At 45.5% G+C, this 27257-nt stretch overlaps 1 protein-coding gene and 1 long non-coding RNA gene across 5 annotated transcripts in view; one reads left to right on the top strand and one right to left on the bottom strand.

The window, feature by feature from the left end:
• LOC125705793 (uncharacterized) overlaps positions 1 to 27257 on the top strand; it is a 93562-nt gene that overhangs the window by 20251 nt on the left and 46054 nt on the right. For all 3 annotated transcript variants that reach the window (XR_007381688.1, XR_007381689.1, XR_007381687.1), the window contains exon 2: positions 13896 to 14073. This is a non-coding gene — a long non-coding RNA (uncharacterized LOC125705793). The remainder of the gene's footprint in view (positions 1 to 13895; positions 14074 to 27257) is intronic.
• alx4b (ALX homeobox 4b) overlaps positions 11952 to 27257 on the bottom strand; it is a 28909-nt gene continuing 13603 nt past the window's right edge. The window contains exons 2-4 of one of the 2 annotated variants that reach the window (XM_048972033.1): positions 20738 to 21051; positions 13827 to 14030; positions 11952 to 12579 (exon numbers count right to left, since the gene is read on the bottom strand). In XM_048972033.1, the coding sequence (XP_048827990.1) occupies positions 12262 to 12579; positions 13827 to 14030; positions 20738 to 21051 (836 nt within the window). In that variant the 3' untranslated portion in view covers positions 11952 to 12261. The remainder of the gene's footprint in view (positions 12580 to 13826; positions 14031 to 20737; positions 21052 to 27257) is intronic. The other variant, XM_048972034.1, reaches the window with a different exon arrangement.

Raw genomic sequence — 27257 nt, 5'->3', positions numbered from 1 at the left:
AGCCCAGCATATCTGTGGAGATCAGCGACAGGCCTCAGTACTGATGAGGATGGATTTCCTCCTTGCCTTCATCCCTGATTGTGTTTATTTGTCTCAGGAAGCCTTAGCCTTTCTTAACTGTGCTTGTTTGTCAGTTTAGAGTCGAAATCCGGTGCCAGCATTCTCTTCTCAGCCTCTGGGTTGTGTCATTTTGAATCATTGTTCCAAGCTTTCAATGAAACTGGCCTCAAATCAACTTTTGGGAGTTGCTCAATATGGGGACTGGCATGCAAGTCAAAATCTGAAATCTGAGTTGTACTGGGACTGTTAACAAGAGTCTTGGCATCGGCGTGGGTCCGAAATCGTAGCTGGGTCGAGCAAATTGATTTGTCAGCATCAGGTAAAACAAGACGTCTAGTGCCAAAGTTGGCCAGAAGAACCAGCCCTTCCCAGCTGGCCAAAACAAGGATGTGCACAAAGTCATCATCCTTCCAGGGTTGGCTGACACCTCCATCCCACAAGAACAGACACCCACAGCTGAGCCAGTCATCTTGACTCCAGGATGAGCAGCTGTGATTCCCTTAACCACCAGACTCCATCCTGACGGCATCTGTCAGCTCTCCTCGTGGGAGCTCTCACTGACACACCCCGACCACCCATACAAATTTTGTTCGGTGACTTGCAATCTTTTTCTTATCCTTCTCCGCCACAAAGGCTGCAGAGGATCAGAAGTGCACAGCTATTTGTAGAGCTGGAGGATAGATTTTGTGGATCTTGACCTTCTAAGGAAAGTATTTCACTCTTCACAGCTGATAGTTGCTTTCATTCACTCATTTGGGGGTTGTGGTATAGCCCTCTGGCATAGAAAATCACTTCTTTCTCGTTTTTTAAGCTTACACTTTGTTCATTTACATTTTTTCCATGGTTTCAGACTATACAGGGACAAACTGGCTGAACCTGAAAAGAAGGGTTTTCCAGTGCAACCAAGATCCTCTATAAGCCACAGTTCTGCATTGGGAACAGAGACATGTTGTATTATTACTGTTTTTTGCATGCAGATACTACCAGGAGAACATGAGCTGTGAGTAAAAATCGATAAGCCCCCACAACCATTAAAACACCTTGCATAAAATGGTGGAGCAGTCCAAACATCTCAGGCCCAAAAGACACCCGAAGCCTCAATCAGGACAATTTTTTTTCTTTTCTTGTGCCCTTTCTAAGAATTCACAGTCTCACTACTGGGTAATAATGGAGAATAAGCAGTTCCCATAAGTAGATATGATTGCTATGCTAGTACCACATTTTAAGCTAGTCAGCAGCCTTTGGCTGCCGCTGATGACATCATACTGATGAGACAACTTGCATTTTAGAAAAGGCAAGTGGCTGTGCAGTTATACCACAACGCAAATGTCTCTTTAAAAATGCCTCCGTGCCTTCATTTTAATTGGGCCAGCTGTTCTGTTTGAAGCGGCCTTTTTTAGATCGATGTTGTTGCTTCCTGATTCATCAAAGGTTCCCTCACTGTCCCCTGAAAACACAGACGAGTATGAGGGAGGACATTTGATTCTCTCAGACAGGGTAGGTTGGCCCTGTGACCTCACAATTCTGACTTTGTTTTATTTTCCTGTGGTAAAAGGGAGCCTAACTTGTGTCTCAAAGCCCACCCCTTTCCGAGAGAGAGACAGAGAGGGGCCGTTTGTGAGAGTGTAAAATCGTACGTGGAAGTTTAATATGCTTCCACTTGTGCCAGTCTCCATAGCGCTGAAGCTTTCCTGAGCTGCCTGGTTTCGAAAAGCGGGTTTGATGTCTGAGGGCTGATGACAGCTTGGCATGATGCTGTCCATAGCCATGCGGATTAGCTGCCACTCACCTGGAGCCACTTAGGGCCACTGAGACAATTGATGGTGATTTTGAGGGTAATCATGAGAAACAGCCTGCAGAATGGAGCAGGCGCCTCAGGAGGGGTTTTGGGTCCTGACAAATCTATCGACTTTGCCTCTATGAAGGCGATCGATGCTAAAGTAGCACTCAATTTCCAAATTCGTCTCAGACAATATGTCTTGCTCAGAACCTGACCTAGGTTTTCCTGCAGAAGTGTCTATGACAGAAACTGAACTTTCATATACTACTCGGGGGTCCATGGATTCTGGTCCAAAGCTGCTAGCCTATAAAAACACAAAAATATTTTTTTCTCCCACTACTACAAGTGTCTTAACTGCAGTTATGTCCACCTAAAAAGCTGTCACTGTTCAACAAGTCGTTAGTTGTCACAAAGTGTTCAACAAGACAACAAATGGCACTATGTAATTATACAAGGATCTTAATGAGACTTTTATTTACTCCATCCATCCATCCATCCATCCATCCAATCATTTGTCCTATTCAGGGTCACAGGGGGTCCAGAGCCTATCCCAGAGGCTACAGGCGCATGGCAAGGAACAACACAGTATGGGGCGCCAACCCATCACAGTGTTTTATTTACTGAAATATCTAAAACAGGACACCAACAAAACATCAGGCTGTTTCCTACGCAGTGGATCCTGAAACTGCCGGAAAAAGACGTTGTGAGAAACTGGCAGCTGATGGAACCTTGGGCTGTGGCTGAGTCATATGGCTCCAGAATGAAATGCGCAAAGCAGGACAAGAGTGCAGAGGGTTGGTAACCACTGGGGAAGAGCACCAGCTCAGAGTCAGGAACCAGAAGAAGGGAACCAGAAAACAGGAAATGGGACACAGGAACCGGCCAGGAGATGGGATTTTAGCAAATAAGGGCCTAAGACATAGTATTACATTAAAAAATAAGAAAGAAATTCTAAATCTGATTTAAAGATTAACACAATGGCAAAATTGCATGTTTTGCAAACACAGAAAATATATATTAATCCTGAGCAAGTTTGGCTGCTGTCTTTATATAGTCTTTTTATAGCTTATATACCATCCTTATTATACCCAGAGTAGACAAGGTATTGACATATATGTGATTTAGTCACAGGCATAATAACATCAGTTTATACCTTTGGATTAGATTCCATGAAGGAATTGATATCGGGGGCGATAATGAACCCACAATAGGTCAATAAAATGTGGAGGAATGCTGCATCGGTAGAGCATTCAGTGCTACATTTATTTATGGCTATGAACAGGCTGAAAACATTAATATTGTTTAAATCTCATATTTTGTGTTGAGCTTATTTTCAATGGTACATCGATCGCTTTAACTTTATTTCTCTAGTATGCTTCTCAACCAGAGAGTCCGTGTGACAAATGCCTGACCTGTGTAATGAAGAATGAACGTCGACGGGGGGGATTTAGACTCTGATTGAACCACCTAGACGTCTGTCACCTTGTTTGAAGTTGATTTCTATCACTGACTCACGGACCCTCATTTAGGTCTGGATGTTTCTAAGGTCATTTGAAAGAGTAGCCTGTTGTCATAGCTGTATCACACCACCTTACCTAATCTGTAGGGGGTACAGTTACACAGCATAATCACTGGAGGCTGAGGTTATCTCAGTGTAACCCAACTCATTTCTTGTCCCTAATCCTCAATCACGAAAATATCCCTGACATCAAAATCCTACTAGAGTAGAAAGAAACTGCTTTTTCGCTGAAACGAAAATAGACCAAAATGGCTGAGTCTTAAAACACAAAACATAACAGTATTTTCTTTCACTCTTGGATGTAAAATTGCCATGCGGTTTTTTTCTGAGTAAAATGGAAAAAAAATATGGGCTTTCGTAGTAGCGATTATGATGCGGATTCTGGATCTTCCAGGGATTTTCCTGAATTTAGTATTTTAACTACCTGTACACACACAAGATGGAAGTGAGCATGAAGACCCGGGTGGACAATCACCAGCACGGCAGCGATGTGTCCAGTCATTTTATTCATCTTTATTTTTGCACTAATGACTGACATGTGGTTTCATGCAGTAGTCCTAGCATGTGGAGACCACGGCTGGAATCCAGCAGAATGTGGCCCATCATGCGTCACTTATTTGGATATTTTGTGTAACTCAGGGAGCTGTTAAAAGAATGTTGGACAGTTTTCAGTAAAGCCACTTTGTCAAAACATTTTTTTTCCCACCATACTGGGTGAGGTGCTAACATATCTGGTACACACCAGACCCTTGAGGTCCATTACTCTTCACAGGAGTGGGAGGCTGAAGATGGCTGGCCATCAAAGAATTTGCCCCTTCTGACAGGCTGGTGCAAACACTCCCCTCTGATCTTACACCCGCCCCTACGCTCCGACCGCAGGAACACAGGACTGCTGACCAGGTGCAGATCCGTCTACTGGAGCAGTGCTGGATATTTACTGCCTTATCTGGGTGGAAAAGATGCCTTTTCCCGATAGGATATGTTCTCCCAAACTTGCCTAGAGCTAAACCATCACTATCATGCCCCCCCCCCCCCCCCCCCCCGCCCTCTCCTCTCCTCCCTACTTTCGTCTGTTACGGCTTCCTTCTCACCTCCTGCATCCTTCAGTCTGGCCCTTTGCATATCGGTAATGAGGCCATGGAGACACAGAGAACCAATAACTCATCTCCTTTATGAGCTTGGCGGAGACTTCGCTGCATGAAGAGCATGCTGGCATGAAAGCCTGCCCCCCCACCACCCCTTGCCCCCGCTATCCCTTGCTCTCATTATTCGGTCATTAGTTGGTCTCCTCCCCCAACCCCCAACTCCAGCCAGACTGAAGGCTGACACCTCTGCCCTCATCTCATTAATAACAGCCTTTTATCAATAGGTGTTGAATGTTGTTTTAAAATTTATAGTGTGTGAAATCAGTCTGACATTTCAGTAGGGTTACATTTGTTAGCATTTATTCTTGGATGTCGAGGTGAATTTCCACAATAGTAGGTGCGTATTTGGACATATAGGAGGACACAGCAATGTATAATAATTGTTTCTGGGCTCATCCCACAGAAGAGCACCTTTGACAAGCCATTTTTTATCTGGACATCTTAATCTAACATAGTAGAGAGTTAGGAGCTTCCCAGAGTGTTGGATCAGGAGCATCTCTGGGCCACTCCTCTGCTCCAGTCATTTCTCCCTGGCTGCAGTGAAGTTAGTTCCTTGCATCTGAAAGCTATCATATGCTCCCTAACAGTCATCCCCATGCCCTTTCCTTCCTGAGTCACAAGTCCTGGGAAGCATGCTGGAGCCACTGGGCTCTCTCGGCAGTCTGGCGGATCTCTCGTTCGCTCACTTGGTCCACAGTGATTTTTTCAGTTGGCACCCAGCGGCGAATGTGCAAACCCATGGGCCACAAACCCTGGACCTCAAGCGTCCAGTTCCAGTCCATTGCCTGCTCTGGCTGGCCCGACCCAACTGGGGAAAAATGACAGGCTCAGATACCAGATGAAGGAAACAGAAACCGAGTCCCGATAACGCAGCCAACTAAAGTCGACATCGTGCAGGAAAAGAATGGGAACAGCGTTTGACAGGATGACAGATTTCCGCTCGTCGTACGTGTCTTGAGGCAGTCCGTAAGCGCCTGCTTGACCTTAGAAGTGAACACGCTCTGGTGTTTTGGGGTGGGGTTTGAGGGCAGATTGATGGAGGTTGCCTGCTGCTCACCTCAACGTCCCACTCTGTCCCAGCTTCGCACTATAACAGCCAGGTCCTGAGCATGACCAGGAACGGCAAGAATTGGGGAGGATCCGGCCCGACCTCCAGTAGCCTTCGCGTGTTCCTGTCCTCTCTGCTTTATGTGGAAAGAGGCTTTTTTATCAGTCATTATTGATTTTGAAAAAGCTCATTCTGATGATGATGGGCTCTGAAACCTGGCAGATGTATCCAAAAATCAGTTAATACTGTAAATCTTCATTACTGGTTACAGTATCATGGTCAATGTATTTGTCCATTATTACTGGATATTTAATTTTAAGGTAAAATCCCAGTTACATTGCTCCAGTAAGGAAGTTACTGGACATGGTTGAACACGTTATTCATGGGTATAAACTGGTCCACGTCCTTAACTGGCATGCTAATGTGGCGGGCCACTTAGTGCTTGTTTATGCTGCACACGCAACTATAATGCTTCCCTATCAGGATCATAAGACCAGGCAGTTGATGATAATGACAGCCAGAGCCTAAGGTGCATTATGAAGGAGCGTCTCATTGCCTTCTCCAGCTCTGACCACATCTGCTGCTTGACAGATACGGAATATGTGCATGAGAAGCTTCAGACCTTCCTCTAAGATCATGTAACTATGAAGAGTGGACATCGTGTCATGAGAAATTTGAGATTCTATACTAGAGTACCATACGTCCGCACCATTTGGGAAGACAACATGGCTCACTAGCCACCTGTTCTTAATGACACTGATTGTCTTGTTGAACATAGACTTAATAAAAAAAATAAAAAATAATAATAATACATAACGTAATTTCCTCTGGGAAATCACTAGAAAATAACTCCATTTTCATACTGGATATATATTTTTTACGCATTTTCTCCATGTCCCATAGGGACCAGGGGTGTGTCACACAATTTCAGTGTTTCTAAAACTATGGCCTTTCATTGACTTTCACCAAGAAACCCCTCCCCCCCCCCCAAACCAGGCTGAATGTACTTAACTTTACGGATTTAGCTTGTGAAGGTGAAATGTGATATTGCTGTTTTAAACCCATCCACCCAAAGAAACACATAAGCCTCATGAAGACATTATGAGCCTAATTTTGCCATTTGGTGGATCAGAATGGTGTTTTACTCCGTTTCTGATTTTTATTGTACCTTTCGGTTGAAGGTCTGGTTTATCCATATAACTTGTCATGAGTCTCCATCTGTGTGTTTGTGTTGTCATTGTCTCTGGTTTTGCAGGTAGCAGTGCCTCTCTAGTGGGTTCTTCCTTTTCCCTCTGCTCTTCTCGGAGCCACTCCGGCCCTGATAAAACTCTCTGCGCACAGCAGTCAGTTTCCAGCCCCGCTGTCCGTGGTCGGCTGTCACCTGTTGTTAATATTTGTCCTGTAATCCATGTTGTACGATGTCAGCAGTTCAAAAGGGCGCTGTTAGTATTTTTGTCGAATTCAATTAGCATGAGATTCATGGAGGCTCGCAGATCCCATTTCAAGTTCCCAGTTTTTCCAAAGCAAACAGGATTTGAGGGGTCGTCACGATCGACTTTCGGGGGGGCAGGATCATCCGGTTTTAAAATGAGCAGGGGGGCAAAAGGACGACACCATGTGAAATTTCACAACTTTTTTTTTATTTTGATGTTGGTACATTTTAAGAACAATTGCAAATAATTCAAATAAAACATATAAAACATAGCCATCCACCTCCCCCACCCCCCCCCCCCCCCCCCAAAAAAAAAAATAGAGCATGTCAGCTTGAACTCTGAAGGTCAGATCTTTATCAGAGGCGCTGGCCACTTAGGGCCCCATCATAGGGGTTTATAGGAGTCTTTCACCCCCCCCCCCCCACCCCCGGGGGACGTGGCGCTGCCATCTCACAAACCAAACTCTTAAAAATAGTCCAGTACTAAACTAGTGGGAACAGTCCTGGAGAAAATGACGCTCCCATGCAAAATCACTGGGGATTGTTTGCCTGCTGTGGATCACTTTACATAAATACGGCTTGTGTAGTGTGGGGAGTATGTGGCAGGAATGAACCGGGAATACAGACATTTATATACACTGAGCAGTGGACAGGGGGAGCTGATGACCAATTCCTGAAGGTACAAACTGAAAGCGATTATGTAGTTTTTCTGTTTCCATGGTAACCAAAAGGGAATAAACCCCATCAGATGATGGGACCATTTTAGGGATATGCAGCAAACCTCAATCTTGCATTCCTACTTTTTTCTAGCTGTTTTTTTTAATGCCTGATGGCTTTGTCTATGCACTTTTTGTGTGATAAAATTTTACACTTAGCTTTAGAAACATAAGTAAAATGCTCTTGCTTTGCCCAAAATACCCAATCATTTTTTTAAGGATCTGGTCTTAATCTAAATAAAATTAGTTTAAAAACAGTTTGTAAGTGCAATAACTTATTGCAATAACTCACACAAAATATATGACAACAAAATTAAAGGCGATACATTATTTTAAAAGCAATACAATGTAGCTTAAAGCCAACTTTTTAGACGTTCATGTACAAATTTAAAACAAACTTCAACTCCATTTTAACCCAGGAAAACTCCAAACGCACACAGATAAACTTCTTACGATGGATTATAACAATACTTTACAACAAATTAGTTACATTTTCCAGGGTTGTTTTCTTAACGCTGTATATCAATCAACTTTACAAAAAAAGATAGTGAAATCGCACACGTGCACACACAAAAAAGTATTATATTATTAATCTTGAACTTCTGTTGCCCTGTTTCAGTAGTATTAGAAATCGACAGGAACAGTAGAGGAAGTGTCACCTTTGAGACCAGTAAAAGTGGGAGTACTTATCACTTGCCTCTAAGACCCAAGCCACTATGGCCCCCAGGAAGCTAAACTGGGACACGATGCTCCATTGATTTTGTTGATTGTTCTCATAGAATGACAAACACACTGGAAAAAAAAACTCATGGTTTTGAAACTGGTGTTCAGGGAATCTGCACGTATGTTGTTATTGAGGGATGGGCACATCGCTGTGTTGGTCCAGGAAATTCCCATAAATACTGACCTTCACAGGAGGGGATCAATAGGCATTCTCAAAAATAGACCCTATTAGAGATGCACTATTTATGGACTATTTATCAATAACCCCTAATCCACTGTTGCATTATCGGTATGTGCTGTGATTTGAGGAGTGCACAGAGGACACTGAAGTTAGGGAAGCCGTTTGGGCTCCTGCAAAGACATGCCAAGAAATTGCCATACGGAGGAAGTAATTGCCATCTGTAGTTATTATTAATATGGAAAGGGAGGAAGTAATCTGTGGTCTGCAAGGCATTATGTAGATTACATGAATTAAATTCCATACACAGGGAAATCCTCTTTCTTGGGTACAAGGAGAAACAAACTGTCGGGTTGATGCGGAAACCATGCGACTCCACCCACTAAGCAGAGATGTAAGGCGTGACAGGTGGCATGACGGAAGCAGTTTGTCACCCCTGTCCGCTTGACCGAATTCCACGTTAGGGAGGCGATTTGTCCCGAGCAGCTTGGCATGGGTTAGATGATGAAGCTAACAGAGGCCATGGTGCAAAATTATCGCCAAAAGCAAGGCCGCTACTAAAGACTCACTCTCAGCGCTCATTTTAATCGCCGTCACTTTGTTTTGCTGAATGAATCGCACAGTTGGATTCCCTGAGTTTACAATGCCTGTTCTTTACCTCAGGTTGCCAGATCAGTCGTTTTGATTGTATTTCTGTGACATGGGAGTAAATGTGGTTCTTATTTAGCAGTGCACTGATGTTGTAAATATGGGTTTTAGGTTCAGTTCTCTATCTGAGCCAGCCTTGTTATGCTGTTACTCAAACCTCTGGGGTCCGCCTGATTTCTCAAACCGTGAAATGGGTGAGATGATGCAGATCCCATGCTTCAACCGTAAGCTGTCCTATGCGCCCATATTGGGGGGGGGGGGGGGGGGTTATCCTGGATTTGACCTTGAGCGTGTAGGCGCTCAGGGAAGAGAGCGGAGGCCGGGAAGCAGATCCTAAGTTTTGGCATGCTGGGCGTTTTCCTTGAAATGGGCTCCCTTAGGCTATGCCAAGAACTAAACGAAGTTTGGCTCAGAAGTCGGCCACGCACACCCAACTCAAACGCTTATGCTGTCACATGGCTGCTACACAGAGTCCTAAGAGGAACCCCGTCACAGTGTTCTAACAACGCTTGACACGGCACTGTTGCAGATCCAGCTTTTGTGCCGCAGCATGAGGTCAACGTTGGAGGAACGCTGCAGGCCGGAAGCGTGGTCAGATCTCTCAAAGTCGACTGTGAGGGCGATAGTCAGGGATAGGCCTCTGACGTTTTTCAGCAAAGTTTCAATCTAATTCCAGTTTTTGCCTATAGTTCTGGTTTGTAGGCTGCAGTAGTTATATGAACCTAATGTGGCTTCTTCAGCTGCAGGCTGCTGCTCTGAAGGAAGCAGAAGAACTGCCCCTTTAAAAGGCCAACTGTTGGGAAAGGCTCGCCATTAAGTGCTCTGACATGGACCTCTGCAGCTGCGGCGTCTCCGTGAAAATAAACAGGGATGGAGGAGCGAAGTGGAGCCATATATTTCCACAAATCCATCACTATGTAAAAGTGAGACCTTCATCTGGCTCAGCAAACCGTTCCACATGTTGAGGCGCATTCCGAATGGAAAGGAGCTGACGTTCTCTTGTTTAGCTGACTGACGGCTTATTTTGCATCGTGGAAAAAAAAAAGGTTTTTCCTTTATTGGAAGCACTTATTACCAGCGCTCAACAGTTTGAGTTTCAGCGAGAGGTGCCTTCATCTTCACTTGTGGAAAAGAACCGGTAGCCTGGATCAGGCTCCCCAGAGTGGCTGAAGTAAAAAGTATATTATTGATATTGACAGCTGTAGTCAGTGTTTTATAATCCGCACTATATCGCGACTACGCGCCAAAACACGAACTGGCAGGCTGAGGCCGCAGTCGTCTGAAGGGGAGGCAGGCCAGGCTGTGAGATGGCATTCAAGGCTGCCTCTGTGTGTTTTTCCTGGCCGTGGGGTCCCTCTAGGAGTATTTTGGGGGGGGGGGCACTTTTCCTGTAACTCGAGGCTAACGGAGGGCTTTCTTTGAGGTCCTGCTGTGCCGAGCCAGGAAGGTTACCTGTGCAAGTGGCTGAGAGAGGAAATGGCATGTCCACTTAAAATCCCTGCCAATCTCCTGTTTCCCCGGACTGTCGGCCGAAACAAGCAGCGTGCCTGTTTGGGGCCCCTGGAGCCCCGCTGCCCGATCAAGGGCCAATAGGCAGGGTCCGGCCATTCTCACACGCAGAGGCATCCCTTCGGGGCCACATGCAAAAAGAAAAAACTATGCAAAACAGCAGCCACTCAGGTCCAGTTTAAAACAACACAGAGTCCATTTCTGAAATGGAAATGTGGGAAAGGACAAGGCAAGGCAAGGCAAGGCAAGGCAAGGCAAGGCAAGGCAAGGCAAGGCAAGGCAAGGCAAGGCAAGGCAAGGCAAGGCAAGGCAAGGCAAGGCAAGGCAAGGCAAGGCAAGGCAAGGCAAGGCAAGGCAAGGTCGAACGCCGAATCTCCCTTTTGAAACGCAATGAATTCCTTTGAGTTACTGTTTTAAAAATTCCTCTTGGATTTTTTTTTTTATTTATTTCAAACTGAAAAATGTGTAATAAGTGCCCTTACATAAAACCATGCAGCATGATGGTGTGAGTATTGTGAATAAAGATTAAAGATAAGGGCCTATTTTTGAAGGATTACGGTTCTGTATTAAATTTAAGGTTGGCCAGGATTTGTTTTTGGAGGTGGACCTCGTGAGCTCAGTTGGTGCAGACGCTCACCATGAAGTGTTTGAATTTGAGCAGTGGCAGCTGCCAAGATTTGATTGGATGTGGTGGAGCAGTGGCATGCAGTTGCCCCCCCCCTCCCCCCCCCCCCCCCCCGGGGCTCTGCATGCAACTATAGGCCGTCGGTCAACAGCACGCGATCATCACCCCAACTACGCTAAGATCGTGTGCCCAGTGAGACGGAAGGTTCAAAAAATTATATCATGACATCAATACTGGTCTCCCTTCTGCTGGCTAGACAGACAGGTTTCAAAGAAGTCTGTAGTTTGGCCCAGCTTGGGTCAAGGGCGAATTCATGTGGGCGGGGCATGTAAGCAGGGGGAGGAGGTGTTTGAGGAGGGCATAGGAGATCACCATACCGGAAAATAAGTGGTGAAACGCATCCATAACACACCTACAATATTCTCACCCGATGGAAAATTTGCTAGCACACGCAGTGTTTTCTGTCTATATGTTGCTCTGATTTTTGGCATAGCAGTGAGGTCTGGCTAAAAGGTCTAGCTCTGACTTGACCCAGAATTTCATTTTTGGAATTAATTTTTCTTTTTTGCACCTGATTTTAGGGCATACAGTCAGTTTGCCAGCATTTGAATCATGCCTCTCTGATCTCTCGCAGGACTATGAAATCGGGGATATAAAAATAGACCACGCTTACTGTCAGCATCCTGTCTCCTCTCCATAGCTTTTCTCAGCACTTCTGTGTGTAGCTTCTGTAACGGCTGTTGCTATTGTGAAGGATTTATCACCATGATGTAGCGGTTAGATTTTGGGGTGTATTGTCTCGTCTCGATTCCTCTGTCTTGGATTGGTTGACATGGTAACAGGTGGACCATAGGTCGCAAACTGATGACGTGGGATCATCATGTGGCCCAGGAGATGGCAGCGCTGTGCTCCTTGGCCTTCATACGCAGTGCAGCGATGCTGGACGACTTGCGGTCGGGGTCCATGTTGAGGTCATAGCCATTGATGCCGGCACCCATACCGGGTCCCCCGAACAGGCTGCCCATGTGTGTCTGTCCCATGTGGCCCCCGGGACTGGGGACACCCAGGAAGTCTGACACCCCGCCGGATGCGTGGGGGTGCGGGGTCATGCAGGAGGTTACGGTGTCACAGGGCACCACACAGCCGGGCACTGGAGAGCCAGCGCTGCTTCCTCCGATCCATGAGGGGTTCTGGATCTGGAAGATAGGGAGTAGGGTGTCTGTTCACTACCCAACCTCTCCTGCATCTGTCAAGCCGGCAGTCTGCAGGGCGATTCACCGCATCACAGCCAATCCTATGTAACCTAAATCTAAATTACCTTTGATATGATTTAATCATGTAAATAATGCAAAACAAAGTGAGTAGTAAACTGTTTCTCTAAAGTATTTGACGGTTGCTCTAAACTCGGAGAAAGTGCTGTACAACCCCGTGAAGTTTGCAAGTATCTGGACCTAAGAGCAAAGCCCCCTGTGAGAGTCAGGGCTGTATAAATTTAGAATCTTAGGGTTGGACCTGGACAGCGCCTGGCGGGAGGGGGAGGTCAGAGAGTTGTCGAATGGGGATTGAGTGGAGGGGTGGTGCGCAGGGTGCGGGTGTGTTGGGCGGGGCTCCGCGTGTGTGGGAGGGATGCAGGGGAGATGCTCCAGATGTGAGAGGTCCCGCATTCCACAGCTGCACGCCCGTGCGCGCTGCCCCCCCCCCCCCCCCCCCCCCGACCTCCTAGCAGATTAATGGTAATGTGCTGAGGTTCCCCTTCCAGCCTCCGTGGAGCCCCCAGGCCTGCAGCAGCACCCCAGCCATACAGTGCCTCCAAGCCCAGGATATCATCAACCAGCCAGTGCTGCATTTCTGCATAACCTTTAATACTCTGCCCCTCCATATCAGCACCTACTGCCTCATCCCAGCTTCATTATATCATAACATGCAATGTTTTAACAATGTATATCATTTAAAAACGTTACCTTGTAACACTACATATGAATGCCGTGTCTATAAGAATCTATGAACACATTCATTCCACATTATAATGCATTAAAAGCAATTTAATCATGTTTATAAACTTTTATAAAAAGACATAAGACATTGCAGCCTGGTTTATTATGCATTATGAATGCTTTATGAAGCTTTAATCTATATTTGGAGCTTATGAAGTGTTATAATCATTATTATACTACCTTATGACTGTCAATAGAAGGCAATGTAATACTGTGTTAATTCTTACTGACCAGTAGTGCATTATAGATGAGAGTTTTATTGGTGCTTATGAATTATCATTATCACCACTATAATGTGTATAATGTATGTCAATAGAAAATGTTGTAATACTGACCATTATAATGTATCATAATGGCATCTATAATGCAAAATAAGTCAGTTGTTACCTGTCAACATTTTCAGCCAAGTAACTGTGGTCCAAGTAAAACTATTTTGGAGAGCTGCCCACCTGAGAGATGGGGATATCTACGTAGCTTGTGTGTGACCCGTCACCTGTTCCGCCTCTTCCGCTCTCCAGGGTTACCTGTGCGTAGTTCTCCGCCCGGGTGAGGAGGGGCAGCTCGTAAGCCGAGGAGAAGTGCGTCCGGACCTGCTGCATCTGGCCAAAGCGCTCCCTCTTTCTCCATTTGGCGCGGCGGTTCTGGAACCACACCTGCAGGAAGACTGGAGGTCAGGGCCCGGTATTCAAGAGCAAGGTATGTGCTGGAGGTCATGAGCTTAACTATCAGCACAAGTGAGTAATTACTACGTAAGTAATTAGTAGTTATTACTACGACAGCCCAGCTGACCACTTGCACTTTGGGCTGTGTGGCCTCAACCACACTTGGCAATCCATGTAAACACCGCTGGCAGTACACAAGAACCTGTACAGTACAGGGGTTTAATCCAAACCAGAACTGCTCTGTATCACTAGACAGCCTGATCGAGGGAATGAAGAGAGAGCAGGACCCATAACTTACACGGCACTTGAAAGTCGTGCCATAGGATTTCGCTGTCATGCTTTTAACATACCGTTCCACGCTCAGCCTGCTCTGTCTATGCCTGTTCGAGCTTTATATTCTAGATTCTGTTTGGCGTTTTTTCACCAACGATGTAGGTGACATTGGTCTTAATATTTAACATGGAGTTTTTCAATGATACTGTTAACATCAAGGTAAACCTGACTTGAAAAATGTTTACGAACAAACACATCACTCAGATATCATTTCACTGAAGAACTTTTCTAATCTTTGTCACTGGCAAAACTTTGCGTGATTTCATAGATATTTCATAGTTCATAGATATCGATGCTCCCTGAATGTTTCATGGGTGGGTGGGTATGGTGTGCAGAGAATATTTACATTTTAGCTAGGAATCAAGCCCAGGGCCTCTCTGTATTTGACCTGCAGGGGGCTACTTGGCTCTGTGAGCATGCTCATTAGGCAAGCCCCCCAGTGGCGATCTGGAAACCAGCCCCCGTGCAGAGATCGTCTTCTGTCATCTTGAAACCCTGATACTGGTGGAAACTGGGCTATAATAGCAACACTTAAAAAAATCGGAACAAATATATTCTGCAGACTATAAAGCCGGGCCCTTGAATGAATTTATATCTCATTCCTGAGTCTGTGGGAGCTGGTGATTCATCTCTGTGCCTAGCAGGAATTTTGAATGGGATTTTAAACTATTCCACGTTGAGCCCCTTTGTAAATATGTCTTGCGATATATATAGCTGCATTCTGAAAGTAACAGAGCCAAGGTTTTACAGGACACGATTGGTGGGGTAGGGTCTATTGATGTTTTACACAAGGTGCCTTACTGCTAGAAGCGGAATCACCCTGAAGTTTTTTTCCTGAGCTGTAAATCTGGGCTTCGGACTAACAGACCAGTCAAGGCTGGCAGATTTTCGGTGGTGAATTTCAGCTCCGATTTGTTCCATAGCGAAAACGCACCCAAAAACACAACACGGTATAGTGAGCGTGCCCTATGTGAAGCAGAGCAGGGACGGAATCTTGTAAAGAGTTCCAGGATTTTACAGTCGGGGCTCGACCTGGAGCTGACCCGGAGCCACATCCGTGACGGGCCGGAGAGTCCCTGGTGCACTCACTCCCCCGCGACGGAGCTCAGGTCGGACGCAGCTGTGGCGAGGCCTCCCTCTGGTGACACCCACGGTTTCATTACCCTCATGTACTTACAAGGTCAAGCCACGGGCGGAGTCCTGGGCTTTTACAGCTCGGCACAAGGGCCTGTCGCCCGGCTCCCAAATATGCACACGCATTGCTTGCATTTACTGTGGGGGGGGGGGGGGCGTAATCCCCACCCCCGCCCCCACCTCCCACTCCTCATCTTCAAAGTCATCCACGTTCGGTTCCTCACTGTCTTTCGTCCTTCATAGACAGCGGTGCCTCCGAGTCTCAAACTTCCCGTAAATCAAGGAAAACGGTTTATATGTGCAGAAGACATTTCCTGTCATTAATAGGTGGAAAAAAGCAACCAATCGACTGCAGGGTTTGCCGGGATGTGTGAGAGTGTCAGTAACGCCATAGGAGACACCAGCCTGTCAATCAAACACTGATTTCCTGATGACACGGAGGCCCTGTTCCTCATGATCCTCATAACCAAACCAAGCTCGTTTTTCTCGTGCTTAATTGCATTCGTTTGCTGATTGCTGTGATGTGTCTGCCATTAAGGGCACTAAGTAGCCTCTTCAAAGTAGAGACCAATCTTGTCTCGTCACGGAGAATGACCTCCAATCTGTGCTCAAGTTCCCCATCCAATCAGCCCAGCTCTGCAGTCTCTGACATCCCCCCCCACTCCGTGGTCTTTGCTTACAGTTTTGGAAGCCTAATTAAAAAGTGGATACATAAGTACGTTATAATAAAACAACACTTCATGTTTCCTGAGGAAGGAAGCTATCAGGAAAAATGGCTTCTTAAAAACACTGCAGCAATGGTGTCATTCTGTAGAATCTTCAACACAAAGCATGATCAGGTCCTAGGGAGATTTACCCATGGTGCACCCTGTTTTTCTCAGAAAACCACAGCAATTTTCATTTGATAAAATCACCTCTGATGTGGACCTAAAAATGCTGCTCCGACGTATTGAATGGGAGCATAATCAATCAAAGAATATGAAAGTAGAGGCAGTGTTTCGATTGGGTTTAGTGGCTGTATTCTGATGTTCACCCTGAAGGCCTACAATGTTTCTGTATCCAAGTAACCTGATACTGGCTTAACTTTGATTGCGCTTTAACGTCACGGAGCAGTATGCCTTGATATCATGTCATTTGTTTAGAAAATGTCTTAAGGAGGGCTTTGGAGGATTAAACCTGTCTGTCGTCTTTTGGCTCATGTTTCGTCTTCAAGCTTGATGTACTGTAACATTTTTCTCAAGAAACCTCACTGTTTAAGTTTTTTTTAATGGGTGGTACAGTCCAGGCTGCTATACTTTTGTGCTCTGAACATGCCCTTTGTTCTTTGAGGTTTTTTTGGAGTGGATACATGTATGTCACTTCAGTAAGAGAGGAGGCTTTGTTGAAGATGTCTCTGTTCATTTACAGTGCAGAGAGAAAGTAACTTCTCTTCAAGTCAAATGAAGAACCTCCATTTCAAATGTGGACTCATTGGGTGAAAGATAAGACCCATGAAAAAGATCTTTTTTGCTTCTTTTCTCTCTCTCTCTCTCTCTCTCTCTCTCTCTCTCTCTCTTTCTTTCCTGCTTTCTTCTCTTCTTCCATCTCCTTAAATCTGAGGGGGGAATTTGGGAAATTGGAAAGCGAGATGGGAGAACGTTCAAACCCGGGCTTTGTTTTCATTTCGTGTTTAATTTCCTGATCCTGAAGCCCCTGGCTTTCTGAGGCTGCGCCCCCCCCCCCCCCCCCGAACCCCTGAAGAGGCACGCCGGGCAGGAGACAGTGGCCTGGCTCTCCCGCCCTCTCCCCCCTCTCTCAGGCCCCCGGCCTCTCATGCACTCCTTCCTGGGAGCAGGGGGCGGGGGGGGGGGGGTGTAGAAGAGATCACGGCAGGCCATTATGGAGTCAGACATGCTCTTTGTGACTCTAAACCCCCTTCCCAGTCTTACCCCCCATCCCACTGTCCCACCCCTGTGTACACTCTAAAGCCCTCAGTACCTTTCTCCATACCCTACTCAAGAGCAGGAGCAGTTATCCGCCAGCAAAAACTATTTATTTGTTTGTTTTATTTCCCAGACATCTGCTGGGAAGGTGGCTTCTCCTAGGGAATAACTGCCCTTGTGTTCCACACGCGCTGGAGCGACGCAGTAATTGCTAAAGACGTTGACAGCTAAAGCGGCTCACGGCCTTATTAGAAGGTTTTATTTATGTTCCAGCGCGGAAAGAAATAGTAGAAAAATGTGGCGCGCCGGCCCACTGTCAGAGAAACGGGCCCCTTTGATGTGGGACCACAAACTTTGTTCTCCACCGACACACCAATGTTCGGACTCTGTAGATTCTCAAACACACCTTTATCTAGAACCCGGGTCGGACCATGCAAATTTGTCCCCCCCCCCCCCCCCAGCACGTGAGTTCAAGTTCACATCAGGAATTAGTGTGTTATTCTGTATTTCATGGGGTAAATGAATAAAAAGGTTGAATTGTTTAATTGGAGCTGATTCTACCTTAAATTTGGTAAATATTTTTCTTTATGGGTTTTGTTTTCGTGCATTGATTTAAAAGACCAAATAATCTCTAGGAAAGTTGGATCCTACGGCCTTTTCATAATAACCCAAACAGCATCGTCTGCCAGGTAGCAAGTCGAATAAATAAATCGTTGGACGGTGTTTTTTTTTTCCAGTCAATTTTTCTTTCCAAATTCTGATTGCTATTTTGATAATAAGGAAATACAGTCATGAAGAATGTTTACGCAACATTTGTCAGTGCCGTACCTGTTGCAATATGCCGTTAATTGAATTCACCTTGAGAGCGGATTTCCCAGGTTGTCCTCATTGGAGATACGGGTCATTTTCTCTAAGCTTTGCACAAAGCTGTTTGTCTTATCTTGACTGCTTCACTTTGCACACTTCAAATTAAATGTGGCATCTTAAAGTGCCTTTGATTTCCATGTCAGATTATTTTTTGATGGGGCCTTTTTGTCCAAACCGCACTCTAGTTTGATCATCAAAAAGAAGTTTTGAGGAAACCCTTAACCTCTGACCTCTCGGTTGCGGCTGGAGCCCGTACTGCATTAAGCAGAACTCCCTTCGTCTGTCTGAAATCATTGGACAGAGAACAGATAAACAATCGTACGGCTGGCTGATGTTCTCAGCAAGATGAGTGAGAGATGACTGCTTGTGCCACCTATTCCGAGAGGAATTTGGAGCGCAATCTGAAATACTAGCTAATTTTGAAAATGCCGATTTTAAAGTAATTTATTCATAAAGCAAAGTACTTTATCTGTACCGTTTACTACAATATTTATTTGCACAATACAAATGCTCCCCAGGTTACAATGGTCCACGTTACAATAGTTTGACTTTACGATGGATATGATTTTTCAAAAAGAATTACATGTTATTCAGCACTTTATTATAAAATAGGCTTTGTGTTACTGATTTTTCCCAAGTTAATGTAAGTATTCTAAGCATGTTAAAGGTAGGCTAGGTTATGATGTTTATTAGGTTAGGTACACTGTATTAAAATTCATTTTCGCCTTACGATTGGTTTATTGGAACGTAACCCCAACCTAACCTCATCGTAGTGTCTGTATTCATATATCCGTATGATATCTATGAGCTATTTAGTGCAATAAATAGTGATATCTATCATAACCACAAAGAATAAAAGTATCTGAAGCATCAAAAATAATTTATGATCATAGTGATAGTCGCAGGACTACACTTTAAAAAATGACAACTGCAGTTAAGAACTATTGCAGATAATAATAAATGTTACTTTTGTATTGTATGACACAGAAAAGTTTGGGGCATTAGTTGATTGCTCAGTGCACTCCATTGATATTATGTAAATCTAATTGTTTTTGTCTTCTGTCCATCCCATCTTGTATCCATAACACCACATAAAACAAAAGTATGTGAATAGCACAGAAGAGGATTCGGCAGCCAAACTGGAAGATTGCTAAAATAGCTTGATGGTACCACATGGGGAATATCTGTGATCCAATGTTTTTTTTAACAGAGCTTCTGGGAGCAGTAAAGAAACTCGTTAAAACAAATCTATGATTCTGACCTGAGCTCCAGACCTCCAGACTAAATTATACCCCCCCCCTCCACCGTAGGCTTCTTCCTGTGTTTCATGGTTACGTTTGTTCCCCGCCTTGCCAACAAATTCTGAGATGGTTCTGGGTCCATCTCAGCCCTCCACCTCTTTTTATAGTTCTGCCGAGTAAGATGACACTCTCTGACAATTTGCCAAGCTTTCTCTTATATATCTGCTCACCGACTGCACATCTACGACATGGCATGTTGGGATTGTCTGCCCTCCACAAACGAGGGGCTGAGGGGAAATGTTCATACGCCCCCCCCCCCCCCCCCCCCGACCCAATACTTTGACAGACAGCAGAGGATGAAAGCTCAGACCCCTTCGCTCCTGGACAGTGGGATTCATTTTGCCCTGCAGTTGGCATCAAAGAACACGCAGCCTAAACCCAAGCACTGTTGATGGAACATGAGGTATGAAGGTGGTCTCCATGATTGTCAGTTGCCACAGGTTTACCCTGCAGGGACAAGGCTGGTTTTTTAAATGCTATGTGAGGGTTCCGGGGTTGGACCTTCTAGGCTACCTTCTGCGGCAGTAGGCTGCGTCCATGACTTTGCCATGCTGGTCAACATTGTCTGCATTAGTGCTTCCCCTCACATACATAATACTGTCTAGGATGATATCAGAGGATTATTAGCACATGGCCTTTTAATTGGATCCTGGCTTGCACAGGTACAGATCTAAGAGGTGGCCAGGAATGACCATGCCCTCCCTCCCCAGTAAATACGTGACCATCCCAGTTGTCGCTCCTCGCCAAAGAACAAAAACCGAATATGGAGCATTTAATTCTGTAAACCAACGCTGCCCAATTCATCAATCAGTCGATCATGACGTGTCTCCAACTTGATTGCAAATAATGAATAATGCTCACGTCTGAGAGAACACTACCGCAGTGTGGCCCCAGTAAACTCACTGGGTCTACTCTGGCCACCATATTGTACAAGACCCGGCTATGGCCCTGGGCTTGTAAAGGAAACTTGGTCCGTTGTTTCATTCTGTCTCAAAACGATGTTTTCTCCTCTGAATGGCTTATGTATTTACTCTGTTGATTATATGGATCGTGGTTATGGGTGAACAGGAATCTGATATGTTTGAAGAGGGGAACGATGACCATGGGGTGAGTCAGGGGAGACGTCGGCATCGGCCCCTACCTGCACACGAGCCTCAGTCAGGTCCGTACGGAGTGCCAGCTGCTCACGGGCGTACACATCCGGGTAGTGCGTCTTCTGGAACACTTTTTCCAGCTCTTCAAGCTGGTAGCTGGTGAACGTGGTCCGGTTGCGTCTCTTCTTGCCCTTGTTGCTCTCACCCTCGCCCTTGTCCAGAGGCCCAGTCAATTCGGGTCCTGGCCGATCGGCAGGGCCCTTGGCTCCAGGCTCCTTCACGCTGAGGTAGCTGCCATCCATACCTGCAGGATCAGCATTCGGGGGCAACTCGGAGTCTGTCAGTCCAGTGCCGTCTTTGGCTAGAAAGAGAGAGATGAGAAGACATTAGAACACGTCCAGTAACATAATTACTCTAACTGACCTTCTGCAGAGTCAAGGCTCTCTGCAGTATATTTTGGTATCTAAAAACTTTCCTAATAGGGAAGCATCAATCCTAAAACGCTGCAAAGTGGCTTAAAATAATTCACATGATACTGAAATATTGATGCAGGAATATGCACTGGAGTACACACACGTGAGGGTGAGCCTGGGAAAATTTACTCCATATAAGTTCCTTTTCTTCTGTGCTTTACCACAGGTTTTGCATTTATTTCATAACGGGTTAAAATTTTCCAAAAAGGAAGCGCTCTTTCTTTTCCCTTTCTTCAAGCTTTTACACACCCCTGTCTTTTTGATGGGGAAAAATGAGTGGAGTGAAGGGAAAGAGTGTTAGTTCTTATGCGAGAGTTTGTGTTTTTAAAGCCCTGGTGTTGAGAGCAGCGAACAGGGATAGTTTAGCTCTCAGGGGGCGGCAGTTGCGCTCGGGGAGAACAGACATGTTGTGCGCCAGGTGTAGCTCAAACTGAAGCACCGTGAATACATATGACCCGGGTGAATTGGTTCGCTCTAAACTACTGAAAGTGCAAATATTCATATCCGCATGAGTCCAGACTCATTCATCCCGTGAATTATGGCCTAATCCTCCTTTCTTCGCTCGTGTCATTTTATTCACGGTACCGTTCCTTGAAGTATTTAAACTGGGAGTAAACCCATCCTGGTGAAAATCCTTCCCCGCTCAAATTGCTCCACAGGGAAGCCGTTTGGCTTAAATGTTGAAGAAGCAAAGAGAATTCAGAGAGCAGAGTATCCACCTGAGGAAAAGCCTGTACGTCGTTACTCTCTGTAGCTAATCGCTTTTTGGCTCAGACTGACCCACTGCAATTATCCCACACTTTTATAAATAATGACACAGAGTTGAAACTTGCACAGCTAGTATAACTCTCCTACAAAAGACAGAGTGACCTCCAGATGTTCTCCAGAAAAACATTTATCCGACACGTTCCTAAAGATTAATGCTTGCATATCTAATGGTGTCAGACTTCCAGACTTCTGTTAATCAGCATGGTAATGCATGATGTATGAAATCTCAGTTGAGTTGTTTTAGGACAACTGCGTGTAAGATACTGTCCATAAACTTTGTAAAGTTTGGTAGGCCCTATTTTTACGTTAGTTCACTAGTGCCCACAGACCTTGTAGCTACATACTGCAATGATGTCTTACCATGTGACTCTCTGTCCTTGTTTCCTGTCTAACCCCGTTTGTCTCTGAGGGATGCCCCGTTTACTGACAGCCAGCCTCCGGCCTCAAACTAAGCAAACAGCCGCCCCGCAGCCTAATTATAGACTATCAGAAAATGACAGACTCTTCCTGGTCTCCCAGGGATTTTCCCGTTATGACAACAATCATGTGCCGCCTTGTCCGGGGACCAGTGACCGCCAGCCTCCACAGAGGCTCTTTCTTGCCTAATGACACAAGCCTGTGCTACACCAGACAACCTTGCACCCATCTCCAACATTACAGCACAGTACAGGAACAAGAGGCCTAAGTGATAATTTTGTGTGCTGTTCCCTGGAAATATGCATTGCACATTATGCATAAATCTGCATAAACCATTTGTGGGAAATGTCACCTTTCCTGTCCCGTTTGTCTTTGCCAATCTGTTCTTGGCAGTGGTGATGTCTGTATCCATCAGCCGGAGGTCCGGACATAAAACTTTCTTATTGTTGTGTCAACAGGTTCTCCATTTTGGAATGTTCTAGAGATGACAAATAGGTCTACCGTGAACCCTATGATGTCATGCCGTCTCTGAGTCCTGAAGTACGATATCCAAATCCTCATAGACTGGTCTTACCTAAAACCCACTCTTAATGCTCTGGTCCAGCATTCCAGACCAGCCTGGATATTTTAGGCATGCTTTGGGGAGGTGCTGAGATTATCATGATTCCTCATTTGAGGTTCAGGCAAATCCTTTCCAATTACCTGGATGGGAGCAGCAGTTCCCAAAAAAAGCATCCTAACATTTCGGCAGCCCTGTGATGTGCAGCCTCATGATGATGTGACCCTCCCCTAATTCCAAGAACCATGCTGCTATTCGCTAAACAGTCGCTACATGAGCCACAGTCAACCAATGAGCAAGACCTCATTAGCATAAAAAAGCTCAGAATATGTATGGGTAGGGGGGCGGTATGGTGGTGCAGTGGTTAGCACTGTTGCCTCACACCTCTGGGACCCTGGTTCGAGTCTCCGCCTGGGTCACATGTGTGTGGAGTTTGCATGTTCTCCCCATGTCGTCATGGGGTTTCCACTGGGTACTCCGGTTTCCCCCCACAGTCCAAAAACATGCTGAGGCTAATTGGACTTGCTAAATTGCCCGTAGGAATGCATGTGAGAGTGAATGATGTGTGAGTGTGCCCTGCGATGGGCTGGCCCCCCATCCTGGGTTGTTCCCTGCCTCGTGCCCATTGCTTCCGGGATAGGCTCCGGACCCCCAGCAACCCAGTAGGATAAGCGGTTTGGAAAATGGATGGATGTATGGGTAGCCCAAGGATGTAGGTTTGGTTTCAACGTTGGTAGGGAACAACTCAGCCCGAAACCCCCTACCCCAGAAACACACGGTACTCCCCTCATATTGGTCAGGACTGTCCCTACTGTCCACACCCAAATCTCAGCCTCTCATCAACAGGCCAGTATTGCTTTGCCATCTCTGATTTTGATCCCTCCTACTCTGTCTCAGTAATTTCTCTGATTCCAATATAATGAGCTTAATAACGGAAGCAGGATATCCAGAATGTTCTTGTTCTATAAGTAGACTTCGTCAATAATAAATAAATGAATAAGTCCAACGTCCTGGTTTTGAGCCTTGCCGCGAGCCGAGTGCCGTTCATGTCTAAGTTTGCCTTCTTTGGACACTGAACACTCAGTCCCCTTAGAGACGAAGCTGAGGCTGGGATGTATAATGGTTCCCACATTGCCTCTTGCCTGGACCTGACACATCCTGTTAAGCATGAGCAAGCAAGCACATGCGCCCAAACGTAAATATTTCGGAGTTGTTCCTTCAGATGCCTCGAGCCTGTTGCCTCCACATGGGAAGCCTGTCAGGCCGCTGGAGATCCGGGCCCCAGGGCAGATCAAACGCTCTTGTTTATACCCCACATCAGTGATCATTTTTGGCAGAGGTAGGCTGTTGTGACAGCCTCCACCATTTGTTCATGCGGCCAGCCCTGACTGAGAAGTCTACTCAGGACTGCGGTCCTAATTAATAATCGGGTCTGCATGCTGGGGAAGCTTCAACACGGAGCCCACCTTGGGTCAGGGCTGGAGAAGAGCCAGATAGATTATTAAACCAGGCATCTTCAGATCAGCTCCTCCCTGTCCAAGGTGAAGTGGAGGTACAGACTAGAGTCCAGTGACTGGACTGACACCTTCACCATTTTGCTAGAACACTTGCCATATGCACTTTCATGTTCTACTCCTTTGTGCCTCATTTCCCCACCTTGTCCAAACTTTTCCTGAACAAATGAGGTTAGAAAGGAAGGATGGGTGCCTCTGCCGCAGAGGTCAGTGGCAGTTTTCTCTATCCATGCCACTGTTGCCTGCCTGCCTGCTGTTGCTCCACACACCAGCTCTGTCCTCCAGTGTCTTTTTTCTAGGTGACCACAGTTTGGGAGCCTGACCAAAATTGCCTAATCCTCCTTTTGCATTTGGCCAAATAAAAAATTGTTTTTGTCCTGTCAAGACCATTGTTTTTTTTTTCCATTTCCCTGCCCAGCTCTGTCCCCTCCAGTCTGGACACCAAGCGGTCCCTGTTTTTACTCCACACCCGAAGCCTGCGTGTTTTCCTCTTTGCTGGGATTGACGAGGGATTCCTGCTAAGACTCTTGGAAGCATATGGCAAAACTCTCCAAGCCCGAAAGTAACAAAACTCTTGTGATATCTGGGTGTTTTTCATTTCGGTGAATCTGCTCTACAGCGTTTTGAAACAGAACCATTTCACATTTCTGACTCATGAGCCAAGATTCCATAACATCACTTCCAATCATCACGCTTGTGGAAAAGGAGGAAATCTGGACTCGATTTCCTTTCTTTCTCTTCCTCTACACCTTCAGAGGTCTAAATGGTCTGTAATGATGCAATTGCTTTGAACTGAGAGCGAGGAAGGAGCCAGAAACATTCGACCGATATGCCGGTATTTGATTAGACTCCACTGCAGATTTGCTCACCTTGCTGACGGGCAAGACTGCGCCTTCAGCAGACTAACCGGGTTCATGAGCAGGTGAGAATGGGGTGAACTGGGAAGCTAATTGGCAGTTTAACCTGCTTTCACACCCGTTTGTAAAGCAGGAACACAGCTTGTAAAGCAGCTTTAACTGCATCTCGTTTTTTTTTTCCTTCGCAACCCAAATTAGTTCTTTCAAAGGTCCTCCGTGGGGGTGTCTGCATGTTCTCACATGAATATACAGAATTCTCACAGATTCAGCACCATAAGCAGAAATAGTCTTCCTAATGTCTTAGAAAAATGCCATTACGGTTCCATATGGCACTGAGGAAGCCTTTCTAGACATCTACATTCAGAAATGATCTTCTCTGTCATCTTGTAATGTGATTAAATTATAAATGACAGGATGACTACCTTATAAGCTCAAAGAAAATTTTCCAACATGGACTATACATCTTTAGAATTCCTTTTCTTGATTAATACATGTATTGTGTATCCTTGTGCGTAAATTAAAGCATTAAATGAATGAATGAAATATCGAATGAATGAATGAATGAATGAAATATCGAATGAATGAATGAATGAATGAATCATAAGCCGCTATGGCCCACAGTTTTCTCTGTGCAGAGCGGAGCTGGAGTAGCAGTAGGGGAATCGGTGTTCTCAGCCTCTGCCGTGTCAACACCAGGCCCCTTGAGTTAGCAAGGGTCAGATGTTTACAAGGGGCAGCCATTTACTTGCTGTCGAAAACAGGGGAAAACATCAAAGTGTAATTTAACTGGCTATAAAGTGGCAGGGTGTCCCTTCTGCTTTTCCATGGAATGTCACAGAGAAGGTCAGGCAGAGGCAAATAAAAGGAACCCTGTGAATTAGACACCAAGGAGACCCCATAAAGAGTTAATGACCATATATTCCCAAGGAAGAAAATTGACTGGGATAGTTACATAACCTGTTACTCACATATTCCATATGTCTTAGTGATTTGATTGGAAGCAGAGAGCAGGAAAGAAATATCATGCTCTTTTTGCTGCAAAATGCGCTGTTTATTCGTATCTGGAATCTGATTGTTCTCTGTATTCAGATGGAAGGAGACTGGGGAGTCCCGAGAGAATGAAGGCTCGCAGTCGGGCGTGTACACGGGCTCAGGTCGGTATGGGGCTGGTTTGTCGACCGCGTGCGGGAATCACCGGTCCCGGAGTGACAGCGGCGCGAGCCCCTCGTTAGGAATAACGACTGAGGCAGACATGGCCACAGCTCCTGGGACGAGAGCACGTCCCCCCAATTACTGGGGTGTAGATGCCGTGAACCTGAGCAGAATACACCAGCATTTACGCATCTCCATGCCTGAAGCTCATCTGACACTTGGCAGTCCCTTAAATATAAATAGCTAAACTAACTGTGTTCTCATAGTGTTGTGTGAACTCCGTCATGCAGTACTGGTATTAGAAGTCATCATTTATGTATTTAAAACAAATGTTTAAAAGAAAATGATTTCCTTCAAAGTAAACACACGCAGTCATGAAGCGGGATATACACACCCCAGCAGGAGAATTTAAAACCAAACAAACTGGTCCTTGGATACTCTCTCTTATGTCTTCCCATTACTACATTCCTGCTATTTATTCATTAGCAATTTGCAGTATTCAAACGGGGTATTTTGTATCTGTTTGTTTAAGATGATTTAAACCAGAGAGGGTGATAGTCATTAAATTTCCCTACTTGGGAGTTTTTGGTTCCTCCCCTTCATTGTACTTTCTTCCATTTCTTTGTCTTTCCTTCTCCCTGTTTCTGTATTATTCTGCTTTAATGACGTTGTAATGTATCATAACACACCCATTTAAAGTGCTTAGTGTTGCTACTGTATATTGAATTGAACTGAATTGAATTGAACTGAATTGAATTGAATGAAAATTGTACAGCCCTCTTTGTTAAGGAGGAAAAAGGGCATAATGGATAGCAAAGGAGGCTGTG

Source organism: Brienomyrus brachyistius, chromosome 13, assembly GCF_023856365.1.
Source record: "Brienomyrus brachyistius isolate T26 chromosome 13, BBRACH_0.4, whole genome shotgun sequence".
In the NCBI taxonomy this organism is placed as follows: Eukaryota; Metazoa; Chordata; class Actinopteri; order Osteoglossiformes; family Mormyridae; genus Brienomyrus; species Brienomyrus brachyistius.
The sequence above is the reverse complement of the archived record's forward strand: the minus strand, read 5'-3'. Positions and strand labels throughout refer to the sequence as shown.